Source organism: Salvelinus sp. IW2-2015, linkage group LG4q.1:29, assembly GCF_002910315.2.
Source record: "Salvelinus sp. IW2-2015 linkage group LG4q.1:29, ASM291031v2, whole genome shotgun sequence".
NCBI classification, from domain to species: Eukaryota; Metazoa; Chordata; class Actinopteri; order Salmoniformes; family Salmonidae; genus Salvelinus; species Salvelinus sp. IW2-2015.
This window is the reverse complement of record NC_036842.1, coordinates 33,225,531-33,247,656: the sequence shown is the minus strand read 5'-3', so window position 1 is coordinate 33,247,656 and position 22,126 is coordinate 33,225,531. Positions and strand designations below refer to the sequence as shown.

At 46.3% G+C, this 22,126-nt stretch overlaps 1 protein-coding gene across 1 annotated transcript in view; it reads right to left on the bottom strand.

The window, feature by feature from the left end:
• The window catches only part of LOC111960905 (calcium/calmodulin-dependent protein kinase type II subunit beta-like), a 74,154-nt gene that overhangs the window by 31,415 nt on the left and 20,613 nt on the right, over nt 1-22,126 (bottom strand). The window contains exons 5-11 of the mRNA XM_070439553.1: nt 15,521-15,593; nt 11,978-12,080; nt 9,110-9,193; nt 8,881-8,972; nt 8,605-8,721; nt 8,399-8,482; nt 38-80 (exon numbers count right to left, since the gene is read on the bottom strand). Of these exons, the coding sequence (XP_070295654.1) occupies nt 38-80; nt 8,399-8,482; nt 8,605-8,721; nt 8,881-8,972; nt 9,110-9,193; nt 11,978-12,080; nt 15,521-15,593 (596 nt within the window). The remainder of the gene's footprint in view (nt 1-37; nt 81-8,398; nt 8,483-8,604; nt 8,722-8,880; nt 8,973-9,109; nt 9,194-11,977; nt 12,081-15,520; nt 15,594-22,126) is intronic.

Here is a 22,126-nt window from a genome sequence, read left to right as displayed (position 1 = left end):
ATGCGTGTAAGTGTTTATGTATGACACACACATTTACCAGAGAAATTCCTCGTCACCAGCATAGCAGTCAGGACGGCTCCCTATGGACAGAAGAGAGAGAGAGAATTGAATTGAGAGAGGACTATTACAGACCCTTTCCATTCACCAGGAAGACCACTTATAACTCACTCATACTATTATAGTTAAAGATTTTATCAATGAACATTAAAGAGATTCTTCGGTACTTTTGCATACTTTTTAGCCAGTAGTTCTCAAAGTAATCCCCGCTAGCCAAAAGTGGTCCCCGACAATGCGCAGTTATGTGCACCATGCCACTGCTCTCTCTTACTCTACTGTGTGTGTCTTGCTAGCTTTTTATTTATTTGTATTAATTTAACCTTTATTTAACTAGCTAGCTGTCAAAAATGGTGAGAAGCTGAAGCTCATTGGCTGAAACTCGAATTGTTAGGGGCTGGCCCACTAGGGATGGGGGTCTGAAATAAGTGTACTATTCGAATAGTGCCATGAAGTTTTGTTGGATATCCTAGCTAGGCTAATTGTAGCTAGCTAGGCTAATTGTGGCTACATGCTGCACTTTCTCCCCAATCCCATTCAGAGAAAACAACGGCATACCTGTTGGTTGCTCGTTGTAGTCTACTCCTTCTCATTTCTCAAACTGTTAATTCCGTAATTTTAATGCATTTTGTATTGCATTAAATTAAATCTCACTCCACTCGCTACACATTGAGCCTCTTTGCCGCTTTGATTGGCCAACGTTAACAATAAGCGACCGTGCACGTCATATAAACTACATTGAAAAGTTTGTTGTGTTATTAAATTAATAATTTCAAATGACGTGGTATATCCTTGTATGTAACAACATCACATGGATATTTTTACTTTATTTACTTTAAGCTTTTTTAATGTTAATAGGCCTATAATATATTTTTTCATGACAAAAACTATTCAAATCCTAATGTCAGTTCCAATATTTTAATAACTGTGCACATCCCTATGGCCCATGTGTGGGTAAATGTAGGGGAAACGGCACCACACAGCATCCAGAAAACAGTTGTTTTCAAACTTAGGATTTAATTGAGGTTATATTATGCATGTATGAACTACACATTAATACATCCAGCCCAAGGCGGGAGGTTTAAAAAATACTTAGTAGAAGTTCCGTAACATGTCTTTAACTAACTAAGTGTCACGACTTCCGCCGAAGTCGGTTCCTCTCCTTGTTCGGCTGTCGACGTCACCGGTCTTCTAGCCATCGCCGATCCACTTTTCATTTTCCATTTGTTTTGTCTTGTTTTCCTGCACACCTGGTTTTCATCTCATCATCATTACTATGTGTATTTAGCCCTTTGTTCCCTCCATGTCTGTGTGGGGTATTGTTTATTGTCAAGGTAGGCAAGCTTCCGGCTGGTTTGTGCCGGGTTTTGTTTTATACCCGTGCTTTGTGGCAGCCGGTACTTTGTACTTGGGTTTTGTACTTTGTGCTGCCTCACTTGTTCTTTGGGCATTTGTGTTGTGACGCGGTTGCATTCTGTATTATCATTGCCTAAGTAAAGTGCTTTGTCCATTCATCTCTGCTCTCCTGCGCCTGACTTCCATGCACCAGCTACACCCACCGTTGACACTAAGAGCATGTGTGATCACGTGGACACCATACAATAGGAATGGCTAGCCTGTGTACACACATACACTAACAGGCTGTGTTTCTTGTGCGTGTGTTACTTCCTTTCCAGATGCAGCAGTATTATCGATCCACTCATCATGACATATAGCCTTGGTCTCAAACACACACTCCCCACCTTCCAAATGGTACCCTATTCCCTATGTAGTACGTACACTACAGACCCTATAGGCCCTGGGGAAAAGTAGTGCACTATATAGGGAATATGGCACCATTTGGGACACGACAACTAGCCTCCATTATTCCCAGTGTAACATACATGAACCAGTCTGTTCCAGCTCATCTAAACATACTAGCAGAATCCATATGTCTGGCCACATTCCAGACATCATCCTCTATGAATAGAGAAAGGCACCAATCCATCTATCATGGCATGGGAGATATGGAGGGAGAGAGAGATGGAGGGGAGGGAGAGAGAGAGATAGAGGAGGGAGAGAGAGATAGAGAGGAGGGAGAGAGAGAGAGAGGAGGGAGAGAGAGAGCGATGGAGGGGGAGAGGAGAGAGATAGGAGGGAGAGAGAGATGGAGGAGGGAGAGAGAGATATGAGGCGAGGGAGAGAGAGAGGAGGGGAGGGAGAGATATGGAAGGAGGAGAGAGAAGAGAGAGAGAGAGATAGAGAGGAGGGAGAGAGATGGAGGGAGGGGAGGGAGAGAAGAAATATGGATGGCAATGGGAAAGGGCAGGAGTAGAGATATGGAGGGGAGGGAGAGAGAGAGAGATGGAGGGGAGAGAGAGACGGAGGAGAGAGAGAGACGGAGGGGAGAGAGAGAGGTGGAGGGGAGAGATATGTAAGGGGGGTGAGAGAGACAGAGAGAGAGAGCTACAGAAAAAGAGAGAGAGAGAGAGCTACAGAGAAAAAGAGATCATGAGCAGATGAGCTCCTGCATTTTTCAGCATGTTCTTAAAAAGGATAGATTTAGAGTTAGATAAACTTTGATTTTTTGGCAGGGACATATACAGGATTCAACCCTCCACAACATAACCTTCACTCCAAATCAAAACTCAAAACCTACAACCTGATTTTGGACGGAATTACGGAATTACCTGGAAGGCTTACAACTACCAAATATTATTATTATTGTTCCCTTTTTGCTGACTGTTATAAAAATGGGAACACAAGCAACCCTATCTTCCACGCAGACCATCCCCTGGCATGGCACAGTGCTATATTAACACACTACCCCTCTGTTAAGAGGGGGGTGGGGGGTGTTACCGATGGGTGGAAACTCAGGATACTAGACAACGAGGACTCTGAGTCAGCTAATATAAATCTCTATAAGTCTGGAACAGTATTGGTACAGGGAAACCGCAAACAGTTTCAGCTGGACTTTCACCTAATCAAAAAAATAGCTCAGTAGGAGAAGCTCTCTGTTGAGAAAGATACCCCCACCTCGAGCGGGTCAGAACAGCCCTCTTCATTACATAAACCCACAGACGAGCAACCCCAAGTGGAAAGTCAACCTCCCATCACAGAGTACTACTCCCTCATTGAAATAAGGGATAAATTCACCCAGCTGGAGGTAAGGCAAGTGGAGTTGGAACAGCAGGTGATTACACTCCAGTCAGCACAGACCCAGACAACAGTCCAGCACAACAACACCCCCTTAACTAGACCTGGAGAGCTGGAGGTGGAGAGAGACATATCTGCACTCTGGACAACATCAACAGGACAAAGAGCAGGAGAAGAACACAGCACTAGAGGAGAGGATCAGACTGCTGGAGGAGAGGGTGGGGGGGTGGCGTGTGACAGAGAACAACCCATTAGAGAGGTGGCCACCCTCACAGAGAAGCCAGCAGAACAGCCCACCTCAGCTCCCGACAAAAGTCTCGACACCACAGCAGAACAGTCCACCCCAGACCTTGACCACATCGACATCACAGCGGGACAGACAAATGAAGAACCCCAAGCCCAGAGGATCCCACCCCCTCTGAGCAACCCCCCTGTCAGCCACCCTGATAGCCCTCCTGCACACCCCCCCCCCCCCACACACACCACACACACTGAGGACATAAACAAGACTCAGATTGTATTCCTTATGGACTTAAACAGGAAATATATAACAAGAAAAAAAACGTTTTCCCAAACACAGAGTGTCTAAACTCTGGTGTCCAAACACCCGTGCGCCTAGAATTCTGTCTGAGGACTAGCTAGTGTCACCCAGCCACATAATAATACACACAGGCACAAACGACCTGAGAGCACAGCAGGAAAGGCACAACACTCAAGTGAGTGATTGAAAAAGCTTCTTCTACTTTCCCCAACGCACAAGTGGTTTATCTCCACCCTGCTACCATACAGCGGGTAAACGCCAAGTATTTCCCGTGCTGCTCAAACCCAATTTTTTCCTGGCCCGCCACTCCAACCTGGACTTGAACAGTCTTTACGACCAGGCTCACCTACACAAGGCAGCAGTGCCACCTTCGCCCGGACCCTAAAGAACATCGCTCTCAAACGCAGCCCCAGACGCAAGTATAAACACCATGGACCACACAGCCGTCATACCGCTCAGGAAGGAGACGCGTTCTGTCTCCTAGAGATGAACGTACTTTGGTCCGAAAAGTGCAAATCAATCCCAGAACAACAGCAAAGAACCTGTTGAAGATGCTGGAGGAAACAGGTACAAAAGTATCTATATCCACAATAAAACGAGGCCTATATCGACATAACCTGAAAGGCCGCTCAGCAAGGAAGAAGCCACTGCTCCAAAACCCCGCATAAAAAAAGCCAGACTACGGTTTCCAACTGCACATGGGACAAAGATCATACTTTTTGGAGAAATGTCCTCTGGTCTGATGAAACAAAAATAGAACTGTTTGGCCATAATGACCATCGTTATGTTTGGAGAAAAAGTGGGATGCTTGTAAGCCGAAGAACACCATCCCAACCATGAAGCACGGGGTGGCAGCATCATGTTGTGGGGGTGCTTTGCTGCAGGAGGACTGGTGCACTTCACAAAATAGATGGCTTCATGAGGTAGGAAATTATGTGGATATATTGAAGCAACATCTCAAGACATCAGTCAGGAAGTTAAAGTTTGGTCGCAAATGGGTCTTCCAAATGGACAATGACCCCAAGCATATTTCCAAAGTTGTGGCAAAATGGACAAAAAGGACAACAAAGTCAAGGTATGGAGTGGCCATCACAAAACCTTGACCTCAATCCTATAGAAAATTTGTGGCAGAACTGAAAAAGCGTGTGCGAGCAAGTAGGCCTACAAACCTGACTCAGTTACACCAGCTCTGTCAGGAGGAATGGCCAAAATTCACCCAACTTATTGTGGGAAGCTTGTGGAAGGCTACCTGAAACGTATGACCCAAGTTAAACAATTTAAAGGCAATGCTACCAAACACTAATTGAGTGTATGTAAACTTCTGACCCACTGGGAATGTGATGAAAGAAATAAAAGCTTAAATAACCTGCCCAGGGACTGCGGTTGAAATTAGCCGGCTGGCTAAAACCGTCACTTTTACTGAACGTTGATTAATGTGCACTGTCCCTGTAAAAATAAATAAACTCAACTCAACTCAACTAAATCATTCTCTCTACTATTATTCTGACATTTTACATTCTTAAAATAAAGTGGTGATCCTAACTGGCATAAGACAGAATTTTTACTAGGATTAAATGTCAGGAATTGTGAAATCTGAGTTTAATGTATTTGGCTAACATGCTGACCAGACCGGACACGTCGCCGAGCGAGCGTCGCAAAATAAATTTAGAAATCCATGTTTTTATTTATTTTTATTTTATTTTTTTTATCCCCTTTTCTCCCAATTTTCGTGGTATCCAATCGCTAGTAATTACTGTCTTGTCTCATCGCTACAACTCCCGTACGGGCTCGGAGAGACGAAGGTCGAAAGCAATGCGTCCTCCGAAGCACAACCCAACCAAGCCGCACTGCTTCTTAACACAGCGCGCCTCCAACCCGGAAGCCAGCCGCACCAATGTGTCGGAGAAACACCGTGCACCCGCCCCCCTCGGTTAGCGCGCCACTGCGCCCGGCCCGCCACAGGAGTCGCTGGAGCGCGATGAACAAGGATATCCCTACCGGCCAAACCCTCCCTAACCCGGACGACGCTAGGCCAATTGTGCGTCGCCCCACGGACCTCCCGGTCGCGGCCGGCTGCGACAGAGCCTGGGCGCGAACCCAGAGACTCTGGTGGCCGCAGCTAGCACTGCGATGCAGTGCTCTAGACCACTGCGCCACCCGGGAGGCCCAGAAATCCATGTTATTCAATTATTGCGCGCCAACGAGTGTCTGCGTTACCAAGGGCTAAAATAGAACTCCGTTCTATTTCTGACGCAGATCGCGCTGAAAGTCCTGCCTCTCCCATCTCCTCATTGGTTTATAGAAGCAGGTACCCACGTGCCATCTCCTCATTGGTTATACCCACGTGAGTGATTGAAAGACGAACTGTTTTGCCGGTAGTTGTGGTAATACTAAGGAGGAGATATGACTAGAAACGATTCGGTTGGCCGTTTTATGTGTGAAATAATTGGCGGAGCTTGTGCAGTTCGGGTAAAATAACAACTCAATGTTTATATCCCAGGACAAATTAGCTGGCAACAGCAAGCTAGCTAAATAGGACAAATTAGCTAGAAAGTACAAGCTAGCTAGCTAAATTGCCATACATGTTTAATGCTTTTCGACCAGTCCCCAAATTAATGTCATTGGTTCAGAGTTTGTTTTGATATTTTAACCTGCGTGTCGTGATCGCGTTTGGTGTAGGGAGACAATTTTTTTTTTTTACACCTTTAGTTTGTGGGATCTTGTTTGTGTGTAGTTGCTTTCTGCACTGCATGTTGATTTACGTTGTTTTGTATTTTGTTGTTTTTTCGGTGTCATTTAAATAAAAGAAAGATGTACGCCTACCACGCTGCACCTTGGTCCGATCCTTCCATCAACGAACGTGACAGAAGATCCCACCACCAATGGACCAAGCAGCATGGCCAGGAGGAGCAGACATCCTGGGCCCGGGAGAAAGGAGGATCAACGGCGACTCCGAAGTTCACGATCACGACGGAAGCCCGAGAGGCAGCCCTAAACATTTCTTTGGAGGGGTCACACGGGTTGGTCGGCGAAGCCGAGGGGCGAGTCTAAAAGCGAATAGGAATATTGGGAGAGACTGAGCGAGGAGTATTGTGGGATAGTTGAGGGGGGTGATGAGGTAGAGTGAATGGTTTGGTGTCTGGAGCAAGACAGTCGCCGTGAGGAGCGTGGGACTAGTCAGGCACCATGTTTTGCGGAGATACGCAATGTGTCTTCGGTGCGCATCCACAGCCCGGTGCGTTCTGTGCCAGCTCCTCGCACTTGCCGGGCTAAAGTGAGCATCCAGCCAGGACGCGTTGTGCCAGCTCTACGCTCCAGACCTCCAGTACGCCTCCTCGGTCCAGGATATCCTGCGCCAGATCCACGCACTGTGTCGCCAGTGCGCCTTCACAGCCCAGTGCGTCCTGTGCCAGCGGACGCACCTGTGCCAGCGGCCCGGAGCCTCCAGCGACGATAGCCCGGAGCCTCCAGCGACGATCCAAGGTCCGGAGTCTCCAGTGACGGTCTACAGTTCAGAGCCTCCAGCGACGGTCTGCAGTCCAGAGCCTCCAGCGACGGTCTGCGGTCCAGAGCCTCCAGCGACGGTCTGCGGTCCAGAGCCTCCAGCGACGGTCCGCGGTCCAGAGCCTCCAGCGACGGTCCGCGGTCCAGAGCCTCCAGCGACGGTCTGCGGTCCAGAGCCTCCAGCGACGGTCTGCGGTCCAGAGCCTTCAGCGACAGTCTGCAGCCCAGAGCCTCCAGCGGGGGTTCCCTGTCCAGAGCCTCCTGCGATGGTTCCCAGTCCAGAGCCTCCGGCGACGATCTACAGTCCGGAGTCCCCGACGACGATCTACGGTCCGGAGTCCCCAGCGACGATCTACGGTCCGGAGTCCCCAGCGACGATCTACGGTCCGGAGTACCCGGCGACGATCCACGGTCCGGAGCCTCCGGCGACGATCCACGGTCCGGAGCATCTGGCGACGATCCACGGTCCAGTTCCTCCGGCAACGATCTACGGTACGGAGTCCCCGGCAACGATCTACGGTACGGAGTCCCCGGCGACTATCTATGGTCCGGTTTCTCCGGCGACGATCTACGGTTCGGTTCCTCCGGCGACGATCTACGGTTCGGTTCCTCCGGCAACGATCCACGGTCCGGTTCCACGGATCAGCGAGCGGAGTGGGTTCTACGTCCCGAACCGGAGCCGCCACCGAGGCTAGATGCCCACCCGGACCCTCCCCCATGGAGTCAGGTTTTGCAGCCGAAGTCCGCACCTTTGTGGGGGGGGGTACTGTCACGCCCTGACCTTAGAGAAACCTTTTAATTTCTCTATTTGGTTAGGTCGGGGTGTGATTTGGGTGGGCATTCTAGTTTTTCTATTTCTTTGTTGGCCGGGTATGGTTCCCAATCAGAGGACGCTGTCTATCGTTGTCTCTGATTGGGATCATACTTAGGCAGCCTTTTTTCCACCTTTTAGTTTGTGGGATCTTGTTTGTGTGTAGTTGCTTTCGTAGCTTTACGTTTGTTTTGTATTTTGTTGTTTTTTCGGTGTCATTAAATAAAAGAAAGATGTACGCTACCACGCTGCACCTGGGTCCAATCCATCTCTAAACGAACGTGACAAGAAGGCTCAGAGATTACCTCAGTATTCCTAGCGATTATGAAATTATTAGAGAGAACAGAGCAGACCTTGAGTTTCCTCCTGGCGTTGAACTTCTTCAGGCACTCCACTGTCTCCTGTCTGTGCATCATGGACGCCACGGTGGAGCGTTGCTGGAAAGAGGAGAAGAGAGAGACAATGTCAAACAGGGAAACCAGGAGGAAAAGTGTGTGTGTGTGTGTGTGTGTGTGTGTGTGTGTGTGTGTGTGTGTGTGTTGTGTGTGTGTGTACTTACGGAGACCCATGGGTGTGAGGCCTCCTGGGCAGTGATCCTCTTGGCAGGGTTAATGGTCAACATCTGGTTAATCAGGTTCTGCTTCGGAGTCACTGAGTCCCATTCAGGAGACGGAAACTACACACACACACATTCCCTTTTGTCAAACAAATGTGCCAGTGTGTGTGTGTGTTGTGTGTGTGTGTGTGTGTGTGTGTGTGTGTGTGTGTGGTGTGTGTGTGTGTGTGTGTGTGTGTGTGTGTGTGTGTGTGTGGGTGTGTGTGTGTGTGTACTCACGTCATAAGCTCCTGCTTTAATTGCTGATAGAGTTTGTTGGTCCTCATCCCAAAATGGAGGATACCCCACTAGCAGGATGTACAAGATCACACCTACACAAACACACCACACGTGTTGAGTGGTGAGAGAAGGGGAGGAGATACTGATGAGAGAGAGAGAGAGATGGAGAAAGGGATGAGACAGATATATTATAATATAATATAGTGTTACTGTAGTGCTCTATACTCACCACAAGCCCAGATGTCTACAGGTTTACCATAAGCCTCCTTCCTCAGTACCTCTGGAGATAGGTAGCCTGGGGTACCTGCAAAACCTATGTATTATACACACACACACAGTGGTTAAGCTGTATGACTGCAGTCATAGGCCGAGGGTGATATATAACATGATGATGGATGTAGTCACACACAGAAGACAAAACAATGTGTAGAAACTGATTACACTGTCAGTCTACTATTTTATTGGAAACTGGAAAATATATCAACAATGTAAATTTAACAAAAATAAATCTATGAAACTGAAATGGAAAGCTGAGACTGGGGAGTCCTGCTGTACAAATGTTGTTTTTAACAGGTATTGGCTATTTATGTGTAAGCTAAGGCCTATCGTGTTTTTTTGTTTTTTTTTTACATTCTTTTATTTATTTACACTTTGCAATGTAAATCATGCAATCTAACTAACTATGATGCAATAAATAAAGTAATCTAATTGGATAGATTCTATTTGATCTAATATGACTTATGACATAACAAACGAGGGGTTCCAGGGCTTCTAACACCTGACATTTTGATATCTTAAGCAACCATCAATCAACAGCTAAAACATCAACTTTTCAAGATCTTTTATTCCCCACAACATCACAGATTATCATGCAGCAGCAGCAGACTATATCACAGCGCAGCAGATTCATCAGCAGCAGCAGCAGCAGGACTTATATCATCAGCAGCAGCAGGACTTATAATCATCATCAGCAGCAGGACTTATATCATCAGCAGCAGCAGGACTTATATCATCATCATCAGCAGCAGGACTTATATCATCATCAGCAGCAGGACTTATATCATCATCATCAGCAGGACTTATATCATCACACAGCAGCAGGAACTTATATCATCACCAGCAGCAGGACTTATATCATCATCATCAGCAGCAGGACTTATATCATCATCAGCAGCAGCAGACTTATATCATCATCAGCAGCAGGACTTAATCATCATCATCATCAGCAGCAGGACTTTTATCATCATCAGCAGCAGGACTTATATCATCATCAGCAGCAGGACTTATATCATTCATCAGCAGCAGCAGGACTTTATCATCATCATCAGCAGCAGGACTTATATCATCAGCAGTAGGATTTATATCATCAGCAGCAGGATTTATATCATCAGCAGTAGGATTTATATCATCAGCGCAGGATTTACATCAGCAGCAGCAGGATTTACATCATCAGCAGGATTTACATCATCAGCAGCAGCAGGATTTATATCATCAGCAGCAGGATTTACATCAATCAGCAGCAGGATTTACATAATCAGCAGTAGGATTTTATATCATCAGCAGCAGGATTTATATCATCAGCAGTAGGATTTATATCATCAGCAGCAGGTTACATCAGCAGCCAGCAGGATTTACATCATCAGCAGTAGGATTTACATCATCAGCAGCAGTAGATTTATATCATCAGCAGTAGGATTGACATCAGCAGCAGGATTTACATCATCAGCAGTAGGATTTACATCATCAGCAGCAGTAGGATTTATATCATCAGCAGTAGGATTGACATCAGCAGCAGGATTTACATCATCAGCAGTAGGATTTACATCATCAGCAGCAGTAGGATTTATATCATCAGCAGTAGGATTTACATAATCAGCATTAGGATTTCCATCATCAGCAGCAGGATTTACATCATCATCAGCAGCAGGATTTACATCAGCAGCAGCAGTAGGATTTACATCATCCGCAGCAGTAGGATTTACATAATCCGCAGCAGCAGCAGGACTTACATCAGCAGCAGGATTTATATCAGCAGCAGCAGGATTTACATCAGCAGCAGCAGGATTTACATAATCTGCAGTAGGATTTACATCATCATCAGCAGCAGGATTTATATCATCAGCAGCAGGATTTACATCATCAGCAGTAGGATTTACATCATCAGCAGCAGCAGGATTTACATCATCAGCAGCAGCAGGATTTATATCATCAGCAGTAGGATTTACATCAGCAGCAGCAGGATTTACATCATCAGCAGTAGGATTTATATCATCAGCAGTAGGATTTATATCATCAGCAGTAGGATTTATATCATCAGCAGTAGGATTTACATCATCAGCAGCAGTAGGATTTACATCATCATCAGCAGCAGGATTTACATCATCATCAGCAGCAGGATTTATATCATCATCAGCAGGATTTACATTATCATCAGCAGTAGGATTTACATCATCCGCAGCAGGATTTGCATCATCATTAGCAGTAGGATTTACATCATCAGCAGTAGGATTTATATCATCAGAAGCAGGATTTGCATCAGCAGCAGCAGGATTTACATCATCAGCAGCAGGATTTGCCAGAAAACCAACGTGGACAGCATAAGAATGTATGCTTCGTCATACATGGCTCCCAGCGTGCCCAGAAACCCCAGGGCCTCCCTCTACCTTGCTGATCTTTACCCTGAGGTGACTGACGCGTTTTGTTTTACAACTTCAGTCCTATTAGGGATATACTCCAGGTTGTTAGGGACAAAATCACCTGCCGATCCTCTCAGGTGAACTACATTAACCCAGCTGGACACGATGAACTTTGAAACCATCCATGGAAGACCAACATGAAGCCTGTGGTCTCAGCATGACCTCATCTCTGAGGAAGAGCGGGGTAGGAAACACATTTGTCAAGAACCTGGACAAGATCATCTGCAACAAAAGTGTGTACGACACCTTCTCTGCCTTCGGAGACATTGTCTCCAGCAACTGGTTTGTGATGAGAATGGCCAATCTAAAGGCTATGCCTTCGCCCAATACGACACCAAGTGTGTGTATGTGTGTATGTGTGTGGGTGTGTATGTGTGTGGGTGCGTGAGTGTGTGACATACCGAACCATGCCTGTTGGTCTCCCTGCACCTCGATGGCCAATCCAAAGTCAGCCAGCTTCACTGCAGCATTCTTACATTTACTGGCCAGCAGGAGGTTCTCTGGCTACACAGGGGACAGATGGGACAAGAAGTCAAACACACACACATCACTTCTCATGGGGTGCTGGGCCTAAAATCATGTAGTAGTAACACACTTGCACTTACACCCACACCCACACACACAGATGGTCCAATCATTAACAGTCATTTATTTTATGTATTTATTAGGAACCAATCTGTCTGTAACAGCTGTGGCACTGCTACTGTGGTTAGCCAGTACTAACAGTGTCACACACACACACACACACACACACACACACACACACACACACACACACACACACACACACACACACACACACACACACACACACACACACACACACACACACACCACACACACAACACCAGAGACAAGGATCTACCGTAGCAGTGTCACCACTGCAGCATGTGCCGATTATTGAGAGTGATTAATTTGGACATGCAGGGCAGAGGAGGGAAGGAGGAGGGGAATGTTTGCGTGCGTGCGTGTGTGTGTGTGTGTGTGTGTGTGTGTGTGTGTGTGTGTGTGTGTGTGTGTGGTGTGTGTGTGTGTGTGTGTGTGTGTGGTGTGTGTGTGTGTGTGTGTGTGTGGTGTGTGTGTGTGTGTGTGTGTGTGTGTGGTATTTTAGTGTCACATGAGGGGAACAAGAGGCAGGGTAGTATTGTATTATTATGTACATCATACACAGAGCAGCAGAGTGGGCTGATTCAATGAGCTATGGATCATCATTCAACCTCACTATCACCAACACACACACACACAATAACTTGTCTGTTTTGCTGCAGTGGTGATTACTAAGAAGGTTAGGTTGCTCTGGTGGAAGTTAGGCTGAGAAAGTGGGTGAGAGGGGGGGGGGGGGCTGTAGAGACCACAAACTTTGAAGGTAATCTAATAAACAGTAATGGAAGTTGGCCCTGTGTCATCTACAGCCTCTGTGTTATCTACAGGCCCTGTGTTTTCTACAACCCCTGTGTTATCTACAACCTCTATGTTATCTACAGCCCTGTGTTATCTACAGTGTTTCCCCTTAAACCACTCGAGTGTTGCTTTAGCAGTATGCTTAGGGTCATTGTCCTGCTGGAAGGTGAACCTCTGTCCCAATCTCAAATCTCTGGATGCCTGAAACAGGTTTCCCTCTAATTTTTCTGTATTTAGCGCCATCCATCATTCCTTCAATTCTGACCAGTTTCCCAGTCCCTGCTGATAAAAAACATCCCCACAGCACGATGCTGCCACCACCATGCTTCACTGTGGGGATGGTTTTCTCGGGGTGATGAGAGGTGTTGGGTTTGCGCCAGACATAGCGTTTTCCTTGATGGCCAAAAAGCTTTTTTCTGGCCACTTTTCTGTAAAGCCCAGCTCTGTGGAGTGCACGGCTTAAAGTGGTCCTATGGACAGATACTCCAATCTCCGCTGTGGGGCTTTGCAGCTCCTTCAGGGTTATCTTTGGTCTCTTTGTTGCCTCTATGATTAATGCCCTCCTTGCCTGGCCTGTGAGTTTTGGTGGGCTGCCCTCTCTTGGCAGGTTTGTTGTGGTGACATATTGACACGACTTCCACCAAAGGTGGCTCCTCTCCCTGTTCGGGCGGTGCTCGGCGTTCCTCGTCGCCGGCCTACTAGCTGCCACGATCCATTTTTCCTTTTCGTTTGTGTCTGTCTGTTTTGTTTACACCTGTGTCCTATTAGTTAATTTCGGTGGGTTTATTAACCTCCTCTGCCTGCTAGTCTTTGTGCGGGATTATTTGCTGTGTTTGCTCTGTTAGGGGTGCTTGTTTGCACCACAGATTTTTTATTTTCTCACAGTCGTTGTACCGTTGGTATTGTATTAGGAGTAGAGGTTTCTCCTCCGTGTGTTTCGTGATTTTCCCTGTGTGTGGAGACTTCATTGGGGTGTGTTTCCCCACCTGTTGTTGTTGTGTTGGGACTTTATAATAAACGACTGTGCCGCTGGGACTTCCTTGCTCTCCTGCTCCTGACTCCTGCACCTCCCTCTTCTTAGGAGGCACCTAACACATATTCTGTCCATTTTATTCTGTCCATTTTATTCTGTCCATAATAATGGATTTAATGGTGCTCTGTGGGATGTTCAAAGTTTCAGATATTTTTTTATAACCCAACCCTGATCTGTACTTCTCCACAACTTTGTCCCTGACCTGTTTGGAGAGCTCCTTGGTCTTCATGGTAACACTTGCTTGGTGGTGCCCCTTGCCTAGTGGTGTTGCAGACTCTGGGGCCTTTCAGAACAGGTGTATATATACACTGAGATCATGTGACAGATCATGTGACAGATCATGTGACACTTAGATTTCACACAGGTGGATTTTATTTAACGAATTATGTGACTTCTGAAGGTAATTGGTTGCACCAGATCTTATTTAGGGGCTTCATAACAAAGGGGTTGAATACATATGCACGCACCACTTTTCTGTTTTGAATGTTTGGGAATTTTTTGAAACAAGTTATTTTTTTCATTTCACTTCACCAATTTGGACTATTTTGTGTATGTCCATTACATGAAATCCAAATAAAAATCTATTTCAATTACAGGTTGTAATGCAACAAAATAGGAAAAACGCCAAGGGGGATGAATACTTTTGAAAGGCACTGTACAACCCCTGTGTTATCTACAGCCCCTGTGTTATCTAACAGCCCCTGTGTTATCTACAATCCGTGTGTTATCTACAATCCGTGTGTTATCTACAATCCGTGTGTTATCTACAATTCCGTGTGTTATCTACAATCCTTGTTTAACCGTGTGTCCATGTCTTATCTAACCAGCCCCTGTGTTATCTAACAGCCCCTGTTTCACTAACAGCCCCTGTGTATCTACAATCCGGTGTGTTATCTACAATCCGTGTGTTATCTACAATCCGTGTGTTATCTACAATCCGTGTGTTATCTAACAGCCCCTGTGTTATCTACAATCCGTGTGTTATCTACAGCCCATTTGTTATCTACAGCCCCTGTGTTATCTACAACCCTGTGTTAGGTATACTGCAGTATTCCCAGTGTGTGTGTGTGTGTGTGTGTGTGTGTGTGTGAGAGTTATTGATGAATGATTAAAATAAAAACCACAGTTTGAGTCACCGTTCTGCTGCAACTTAATAAAAACCCACTAGGGAAATCAATCATTTCAGACACATGCCGTTTCTTCATCTAATGACAGTTCTGCAAAACTCATCTAGAAGACTTCCCTCTAAAAGTTACTGCTCATAACGTTTCAACACTTTTGACACACACACACGCACGCAAACACACTCACACGCACGCAAACACTCTCACACATACACACTCACACGCACGCAAACACTCTCACACATACACACTCACACGCACGCAAACACTCTCACACATACACACACTGTGTTAATCCCAGTGGGACTGTTGTATAATAATGTCAGCACAGACAGCAGATCTATCTCAGAGGGAACAGGTGAAGAGCACACACACAGTTAACTCACCTTTAGATCTCTGTGTACCACGCCCGACTGGTGACAGTGTAACACAGCCTCCAGGATCTGCTGGATGCAGTGACTGTATGACAACACCAGGGGGAGTGGGTTAGTCTGTCAGTGTACTGCATCTGCGTTATGTGTGGTGTATTGCAGTGCTCTTAAAATGTGCTAGACAAATTACCTCGAGGGCAATAAAGTATTCTGTCCTATTCTATTTTAGTCCCAAAAGTGCAAAAGTCAAGCTAAATCAAGCACCCCTCAAATTTCAAGTATTGTGTGTGAACACCTTGTGAACACCTTGTGGACACCTTGCGAACACCTTGTGGACACCTTGTGAACACCTTGTGAACACCTGTCAGAGAGATGATGAAGAGGAAATGCACTGTTCTAGGAGTCAAGCAGCGTAGGAATGAACTGCAGTTTCTGTCTGTCTGTCTGTCTGTCTGTCTGTCTGTCTGTCTGTCTGTCTGTCTGTCTGTCTGTCTGTCTGTCTGTCTGTCTGTCTGTCTGTCTGTGCCGTCCCGTCTGCGTCATGACCTGCTCTCATCATCTCTTGCCTGCCTCTCTCCTCTCTCCTCATCCTTGCATCCTCTCCTCCTCTCCCTTGATCTTGTATCCTCCCTTCTACTTCCATCCCATTTTCCTGCCTTTTCTTCTCCCCTTCCTTCTTATTGCCCTTCCTCTCTCCGTCTCGTCTTCTTCATCCTCCCCTCCCCTCTTCCTCCTTTTTCTTCTCTCATCCTCCCCTCTTGCCTCCTTCTTTCTTCTCTACTCATCCCCTCTCTCTCCTCTTACTTCTCTACCTTCTCTCATCCTCTTCTCGTCTCCCTCTTCCTCTTCCTCTTTCTCCCCATCTCACTCTTCATCCTCTTTCCTGGCCTTCTCCATCATCCTCACCGTGCTCCTCTTCTCCGCTCTCACATCCTGCACCCTCCTCCTCTCTCTTCCTCCTTCTCTGTCATCCCACCGCTCTCACTCTTCCCTCCTTCTCTCATTCCTCAGCCTTTCCTCTTCCTCTTCTCTCTCATCCTCAACCCTCTCGTCTTTTTCTCTCCTCGTCCCCCGTTTCCAAGGAGAGTATTTTCCTATTACATAATCCTATCCTCCTCTTTTGCACATGCTCTCAGTTCCATCTTTAGCCTTGCACCTACGCACATACGCAACACACACATCATGCAGTCACACACCACACACACGACAAACTCCCCTGCAGTTGGGACCTGTCTCCATGCGAAACCAAAACCAGAGAGATTTCCTGCAGGAGCGGGGTTTCCCCTAACGAGGACATCCCCCTCCGCTGTGTGTGATTGTATATGTGCGTTCGTATGTGATTTGTGTGTTTGTATGTGTGTGTGGTTGTGTGAGTGTGTGGTGTTAACTAAGTGTCTGTGTGTGTTAACTAGTGTCTGTGTGTTAACCTAGTGTGTCTGTGTTGTGTTAACTAGTGTCTGTGTGTTAACTAGTGCTGTGTGTTATAGTGTCTGTGTGTTGTAGGGTGACAGGTGGAGAGCTGTTTGAGGGACATCGTGGCCAGAGAGTCAACTACAGTGAAGCAGATGCCAGGTAAACACCTTTTACGGCAGTAACCCTCTTTATCCATCATCCTGCCATCCATCTCTATTACATGCTCTCTCTCTCTTTCTCTTCTCTCTCTTTCTCTCTCTCTCTCTTTCTCCTCTCGTCTTTCTCTCTCTCCTCTCTCTCTTCTCTCCTCTTCTCTTCTGTCTCTTCTCTCTCTCTCTCTCTCTCTCTCTCTCTCTCGTTCGAAGTGTTACTCTCAGTTTTACCTTGTAGAAATACATTTTCATTGGGCACTGCAACTTCTCCTCAGCTTGCCACACAACACAGACACGCACAGACGCACACACACACACAGACCGAAACAGCCTTGCCCCTCAGGAATTTGACTGTGGAGGTGTTGTGTGTGGTGGGCAGGAGCGGGAGCGAGAGAGAGGAATGGGAGAGAGAGAGAGGAACGGACCAGAGGGAGATGAGAGATAGAGGGAGAGAGAGAGAGAGAGATACATATTTCAGCACCGTGTGTGTGAATCCTAGCTGCATTGCTCTACCCTGCGTGTCTGTTTCTGATTTTTTCCTACTTTCCCATGTGTCCTGTCCATCTCTCTGTCTCTCCTAGACTGGTAGTTGTTGCTCATGGCAACGCTATGCTAAAAAAATAAGAAATGAAAGTCAGAGAGAGAACGTTCTCATTTTTTATTATGCCGTTTTTATATAAAAAAAAACACAGGTAAAGCCACCAAGTTAGACATCTCCCTTCACAGACCCAGACTGTCACAGGGACAGACAGACAGACAGACAGACAGACAGACAGCACAGACAGACAGACAGAACAGACAGACAGACAGACAGAAGAGACAGGACCGACAGACAGACAGACAGACAGACAGACAGACAGACAGACAGGACAGACAGACAGACAGACAGACAGAAGACAGACAGACAGACAGACAGACAGACAGACAGCACAGACAGACAGACAGAAATTGGTGGATCTCTTCCTAAGTATTACACGTTCACAGCAGGCCTAACAGAACACCAGATTAACATACACCTGAGTGACACACACCAACACGTGTTACCCACAAATAGAAAAAAAACACCAAGAAGGATGGCTTGTGACCTGCACTTCTACCAGAGGCCGGCTGTCGCTACTCTATACGGCTCCTTATAGCTACTACTACCGTGACGAACCATAACTTACAAGTCATGCAGCTTCATCATACTCACAGTCGCACACACAAACAGTCACACAACATGCACACAATCACACACACAGAACGGCTTCTAATAGGTGGCTGGTGATGGGTGCAGAGTGCAGACAGACTAAGATAGAGAGAGCGAGAGAGATAGACACAAGAGACAGACAGACAGGACAGACAGACAGACGACAGACAGACAGACCAGACGACAGACAGACAGACAGACAGACAGACAGGACAGAACAGACAGACAGACAGACAGACAGAAACTGCAGTTCATTCCTACGGCTGGCTTGACTCCTAGAACAGTGCATTTCCTCTCATCATCTCTCTGACAGGTGTTACAAGGTGTTCACAAGGTGTCCACAAGGTGTGCAAGGTGTTCCACAGAGGTGTTCACAAGGTGTTCACACACAATACTTGAAATTTGAGGGGTGCTTGATTTAGCTTGACTTTTGCACTTTTGGGACTAAAATAGAATAGACAGAATACTTTATTGCCCTCGAGGTAATTTGTCTAGCACATTTTAAGAGCAATGCAATACACCACACATAACGCAGATGCAGTACACTGACAGACTAACCCACTCCCCCTGGTGTTGTCATACAGTCACTGCATCCAGCAGATCTGGAGGCTGTGTTACAACTGTCACCAGTCGGGCGTGGTACACAGAGATCCTAAAGGTGAGTTAACTGTGTGTGGTGCTCTTCACCTGTTCCCTCTGAGATAGATTCTGCTGTCTGTGCTGACATTATTATACAACAGTCCCACTGGGATTAACACAGTGGTGTGTATGTGTGAGAGTGTTTGCGTGCGTGTGAGTGTGTATGTGTGAGAGTGTTTGCGTGCGTGTGAGTGTGTATTGTGTGAGAGTGTTTGCTGTGGCGTGTGAGTGTGTTTGCGTGCGTGTGTGTGTGTCAAAAGTGTTGAAACGTTATGAGCAGTAACTTTAGAGGGAAGTCTTCTAGATGAGTTTTGCAGAACTGTCATTAGATGAAGAGAACGGCATGTGTCTGAAATGATTGATTTCCCTAGTGGGTTTTTATTAAGTTGCAGCAGAACGGTGACTCAAACTGTGGTTTTTATTTAATCACATTCATCAATAACTCTCACACACACACACACACACACACACAACACACTGGGAATACTGGCAGTATACTAACACAGGGTTGTAGATAAACACAGGGGCTGTAGATAACAAATGGGCTGTAGATAACACCGGATTGTAGATAACACAGGGGCTGTAGATAACACACGGATTGTAGATAACACTACGGATTGTAGATAACACACGGATTGTAGATAACACACGGATTGTAGATAACACAGGGGCTGTTAGATAACACAGGGGCTGTTAGATAACACAGGGGCTGTTAGATAACAGCACGGATTGTAGATAACACACGGATTGTAGATAACACACGGATTGTAGATAACACCACGGATTGTAGATCACACACGGATTGGTAGATAACACGGGGCTGTTAGATAACACAGGGCTGTAGATAACACAGGGGTTGTACAGTGCCTTTCAAAAGTATTCATCCCCTTGGCGTTTTTCCTATTTTGTTGCATTACAACCTGTAATTGAAATGATTTTTATTTGGATTTCATGTAATGGACATACACAAAATAGTCCAAATTGGTGAAGGTGAAATGAAAAAAATAACTTGTTTCAAAAATTCCCAAACATTCAAAACAGAAAAAGTGGTGCGTGCATATGTATTCAACCCCTTTGTTATGAAGCCTAAATAAGATCTGGTGCAACCAATTACCTTCAGAAGTCACATAATTCGTTAAATAAAATCCACCTGTGTGAAATCTAAGTGTCACATGATCTGTCACAATGATCTGTCACATGATCTCAGTGTATATATACACCTGTTCTGAACAGGCCCAGAGTCTGCAACACACTAGGCAAGGGGCACCACCAAGCAAGGTGTTACCATGAAGACCAAGGAGCTCTCCAAACAGGTCAGGGACAAAGTTGTGGAGGTACAGATCAGGGTTGGGTTATAAAAATATCTGAAACTTTGAACATCCCACAGAGCACCATTAAATCCATATTATTATGGACAGAATAAATGGACAGAAATAAAATGGACAGAATATGTGTTAGGTGCCTCCTAAGAAGGGGAGGTGCAGGAGTCAGGAGCAGGAGAGGCAAGGATCCCAGCGGCACAGTCGTTTATTATAAAGTCCACACAACAACAACAGGTGGGGAAACACACCCCAATGAAGTCTCCACACACAGGGAAATCACGAAAACACACGGAGGAGAAACCTCTACTCCATATACAATACCAACGGTACAAACGACTGTGAGAAATAAAAAATCTGTGGTGGCAAACAAGCACCCCTAACAGAGCAAACACAGCAAATAATCCCGCACAAAGACTAGCAGGCAGAGGAGGTTTAATAAACCACCGAAATTAACTAATAGGACACAGGTGTAAACAAAACAGACAGACACAAACGAAAAGGAAAAATGGATCGTGGCAGCTAGTAGGCCGGCGACGAGGAACGCCGAGCACGCGCCGCGAACAGGGAGAGGAGCCACCTTTGGTGGAAGTCGTGTCAATATGTCACCACAACAAACCTGCAAGAGAGGGCAAGCCCACCAAAACACAGGCCAGGCAAGGAGGCATTAATCATAGAGGCAACAAAGAGACCAAAGATAACCCTGAAGGAGCTGCAAAGCCCCACACGGAGATTGGAGTATCTGTCCATAGGACACTTTAAGCCGTGCACTCCACAGAGCTGGGCTTTACAGAAAGTGGCCAGAAAAAGGCTTTTTGGCCATCAAGGAAAACGCTATGTCTGGCGCAAACCCAACACCTCTCATCACCCCGAGAAAACCACCCCACAGTGAAGCATGGTGGTGGCAGCATCGTGGCTGTGGGGATGTTTTTATTGCAGCAGGGACTGGGAAACTGGTCCAGAATTGAAGGAATGATGGATGGCGCTAAATAAGCAAAAATTAGAGGGAAACCTGTTTTCAGGGCATCCAGAAGATTTTTGAGATTGGGACAGAGGTTCACCTTCCAGCAGGACAATGACCCTAAGCAGTACTGCTAAGCAACACTCGAGTGGTTTAAGGGGAAACACTGTAAGATAACACAGGGCTGTAGATAACATAGAGGTTGTAGATAACACAGGGGTTGTAGAAAACACAGGCCTGTAGATAACACAGAGGGCTGTAGATGACACAAGGGGCCAACTTCCATACTGTTTATTAGATTAGACTTCAAAGTTTGTGGTCTCTACAGCCCCCCCCCCCCTCTCACCCACTTTCTCAGGCCTAACTTCCACCAGAGCAACCTAACCTTCTTAGTAATCACCACTGCAGCAAAACAGACAAGTTATTGTGTGTGTGTGGTGTTGGTGATAGTTGAGGTTGAATGATGATCCATAGCTCATTGAATCAGCCCACTCTGCTCGTCTCTGTGTATGTACATAATAATACAATACTACTGCCTGCTTGTTCCCCTCAGTGACACTAAAATACACACACACACACCCCCGACACAACAGCACACACACACCACACACACACACACACACCACACACACTCACACACACCACAAACACACACACACACACACACAACACACACACACACACACACACACACACACACACAGCACGCACGCACGCAAACATTCCCCTCCTCCTTCCCTCCTCTGCCCTGCATGTCAAATTAATCACTCTCAATAATCGGCACATGCTGCAGTGGTGACAATGCTACGGTAGATCCTTGTCTCTGTGTGTGTGTGTGGTGTGTGTGTGTGGTGTGTTGTGGTGTGTGTGTGTGTGTGTGTGTGTGTGTGTGTGTGTGTGTGTGTGTGTGGTGTGTGTGTGTGTGGTGTGTGTGTGTGTGTGTGACAA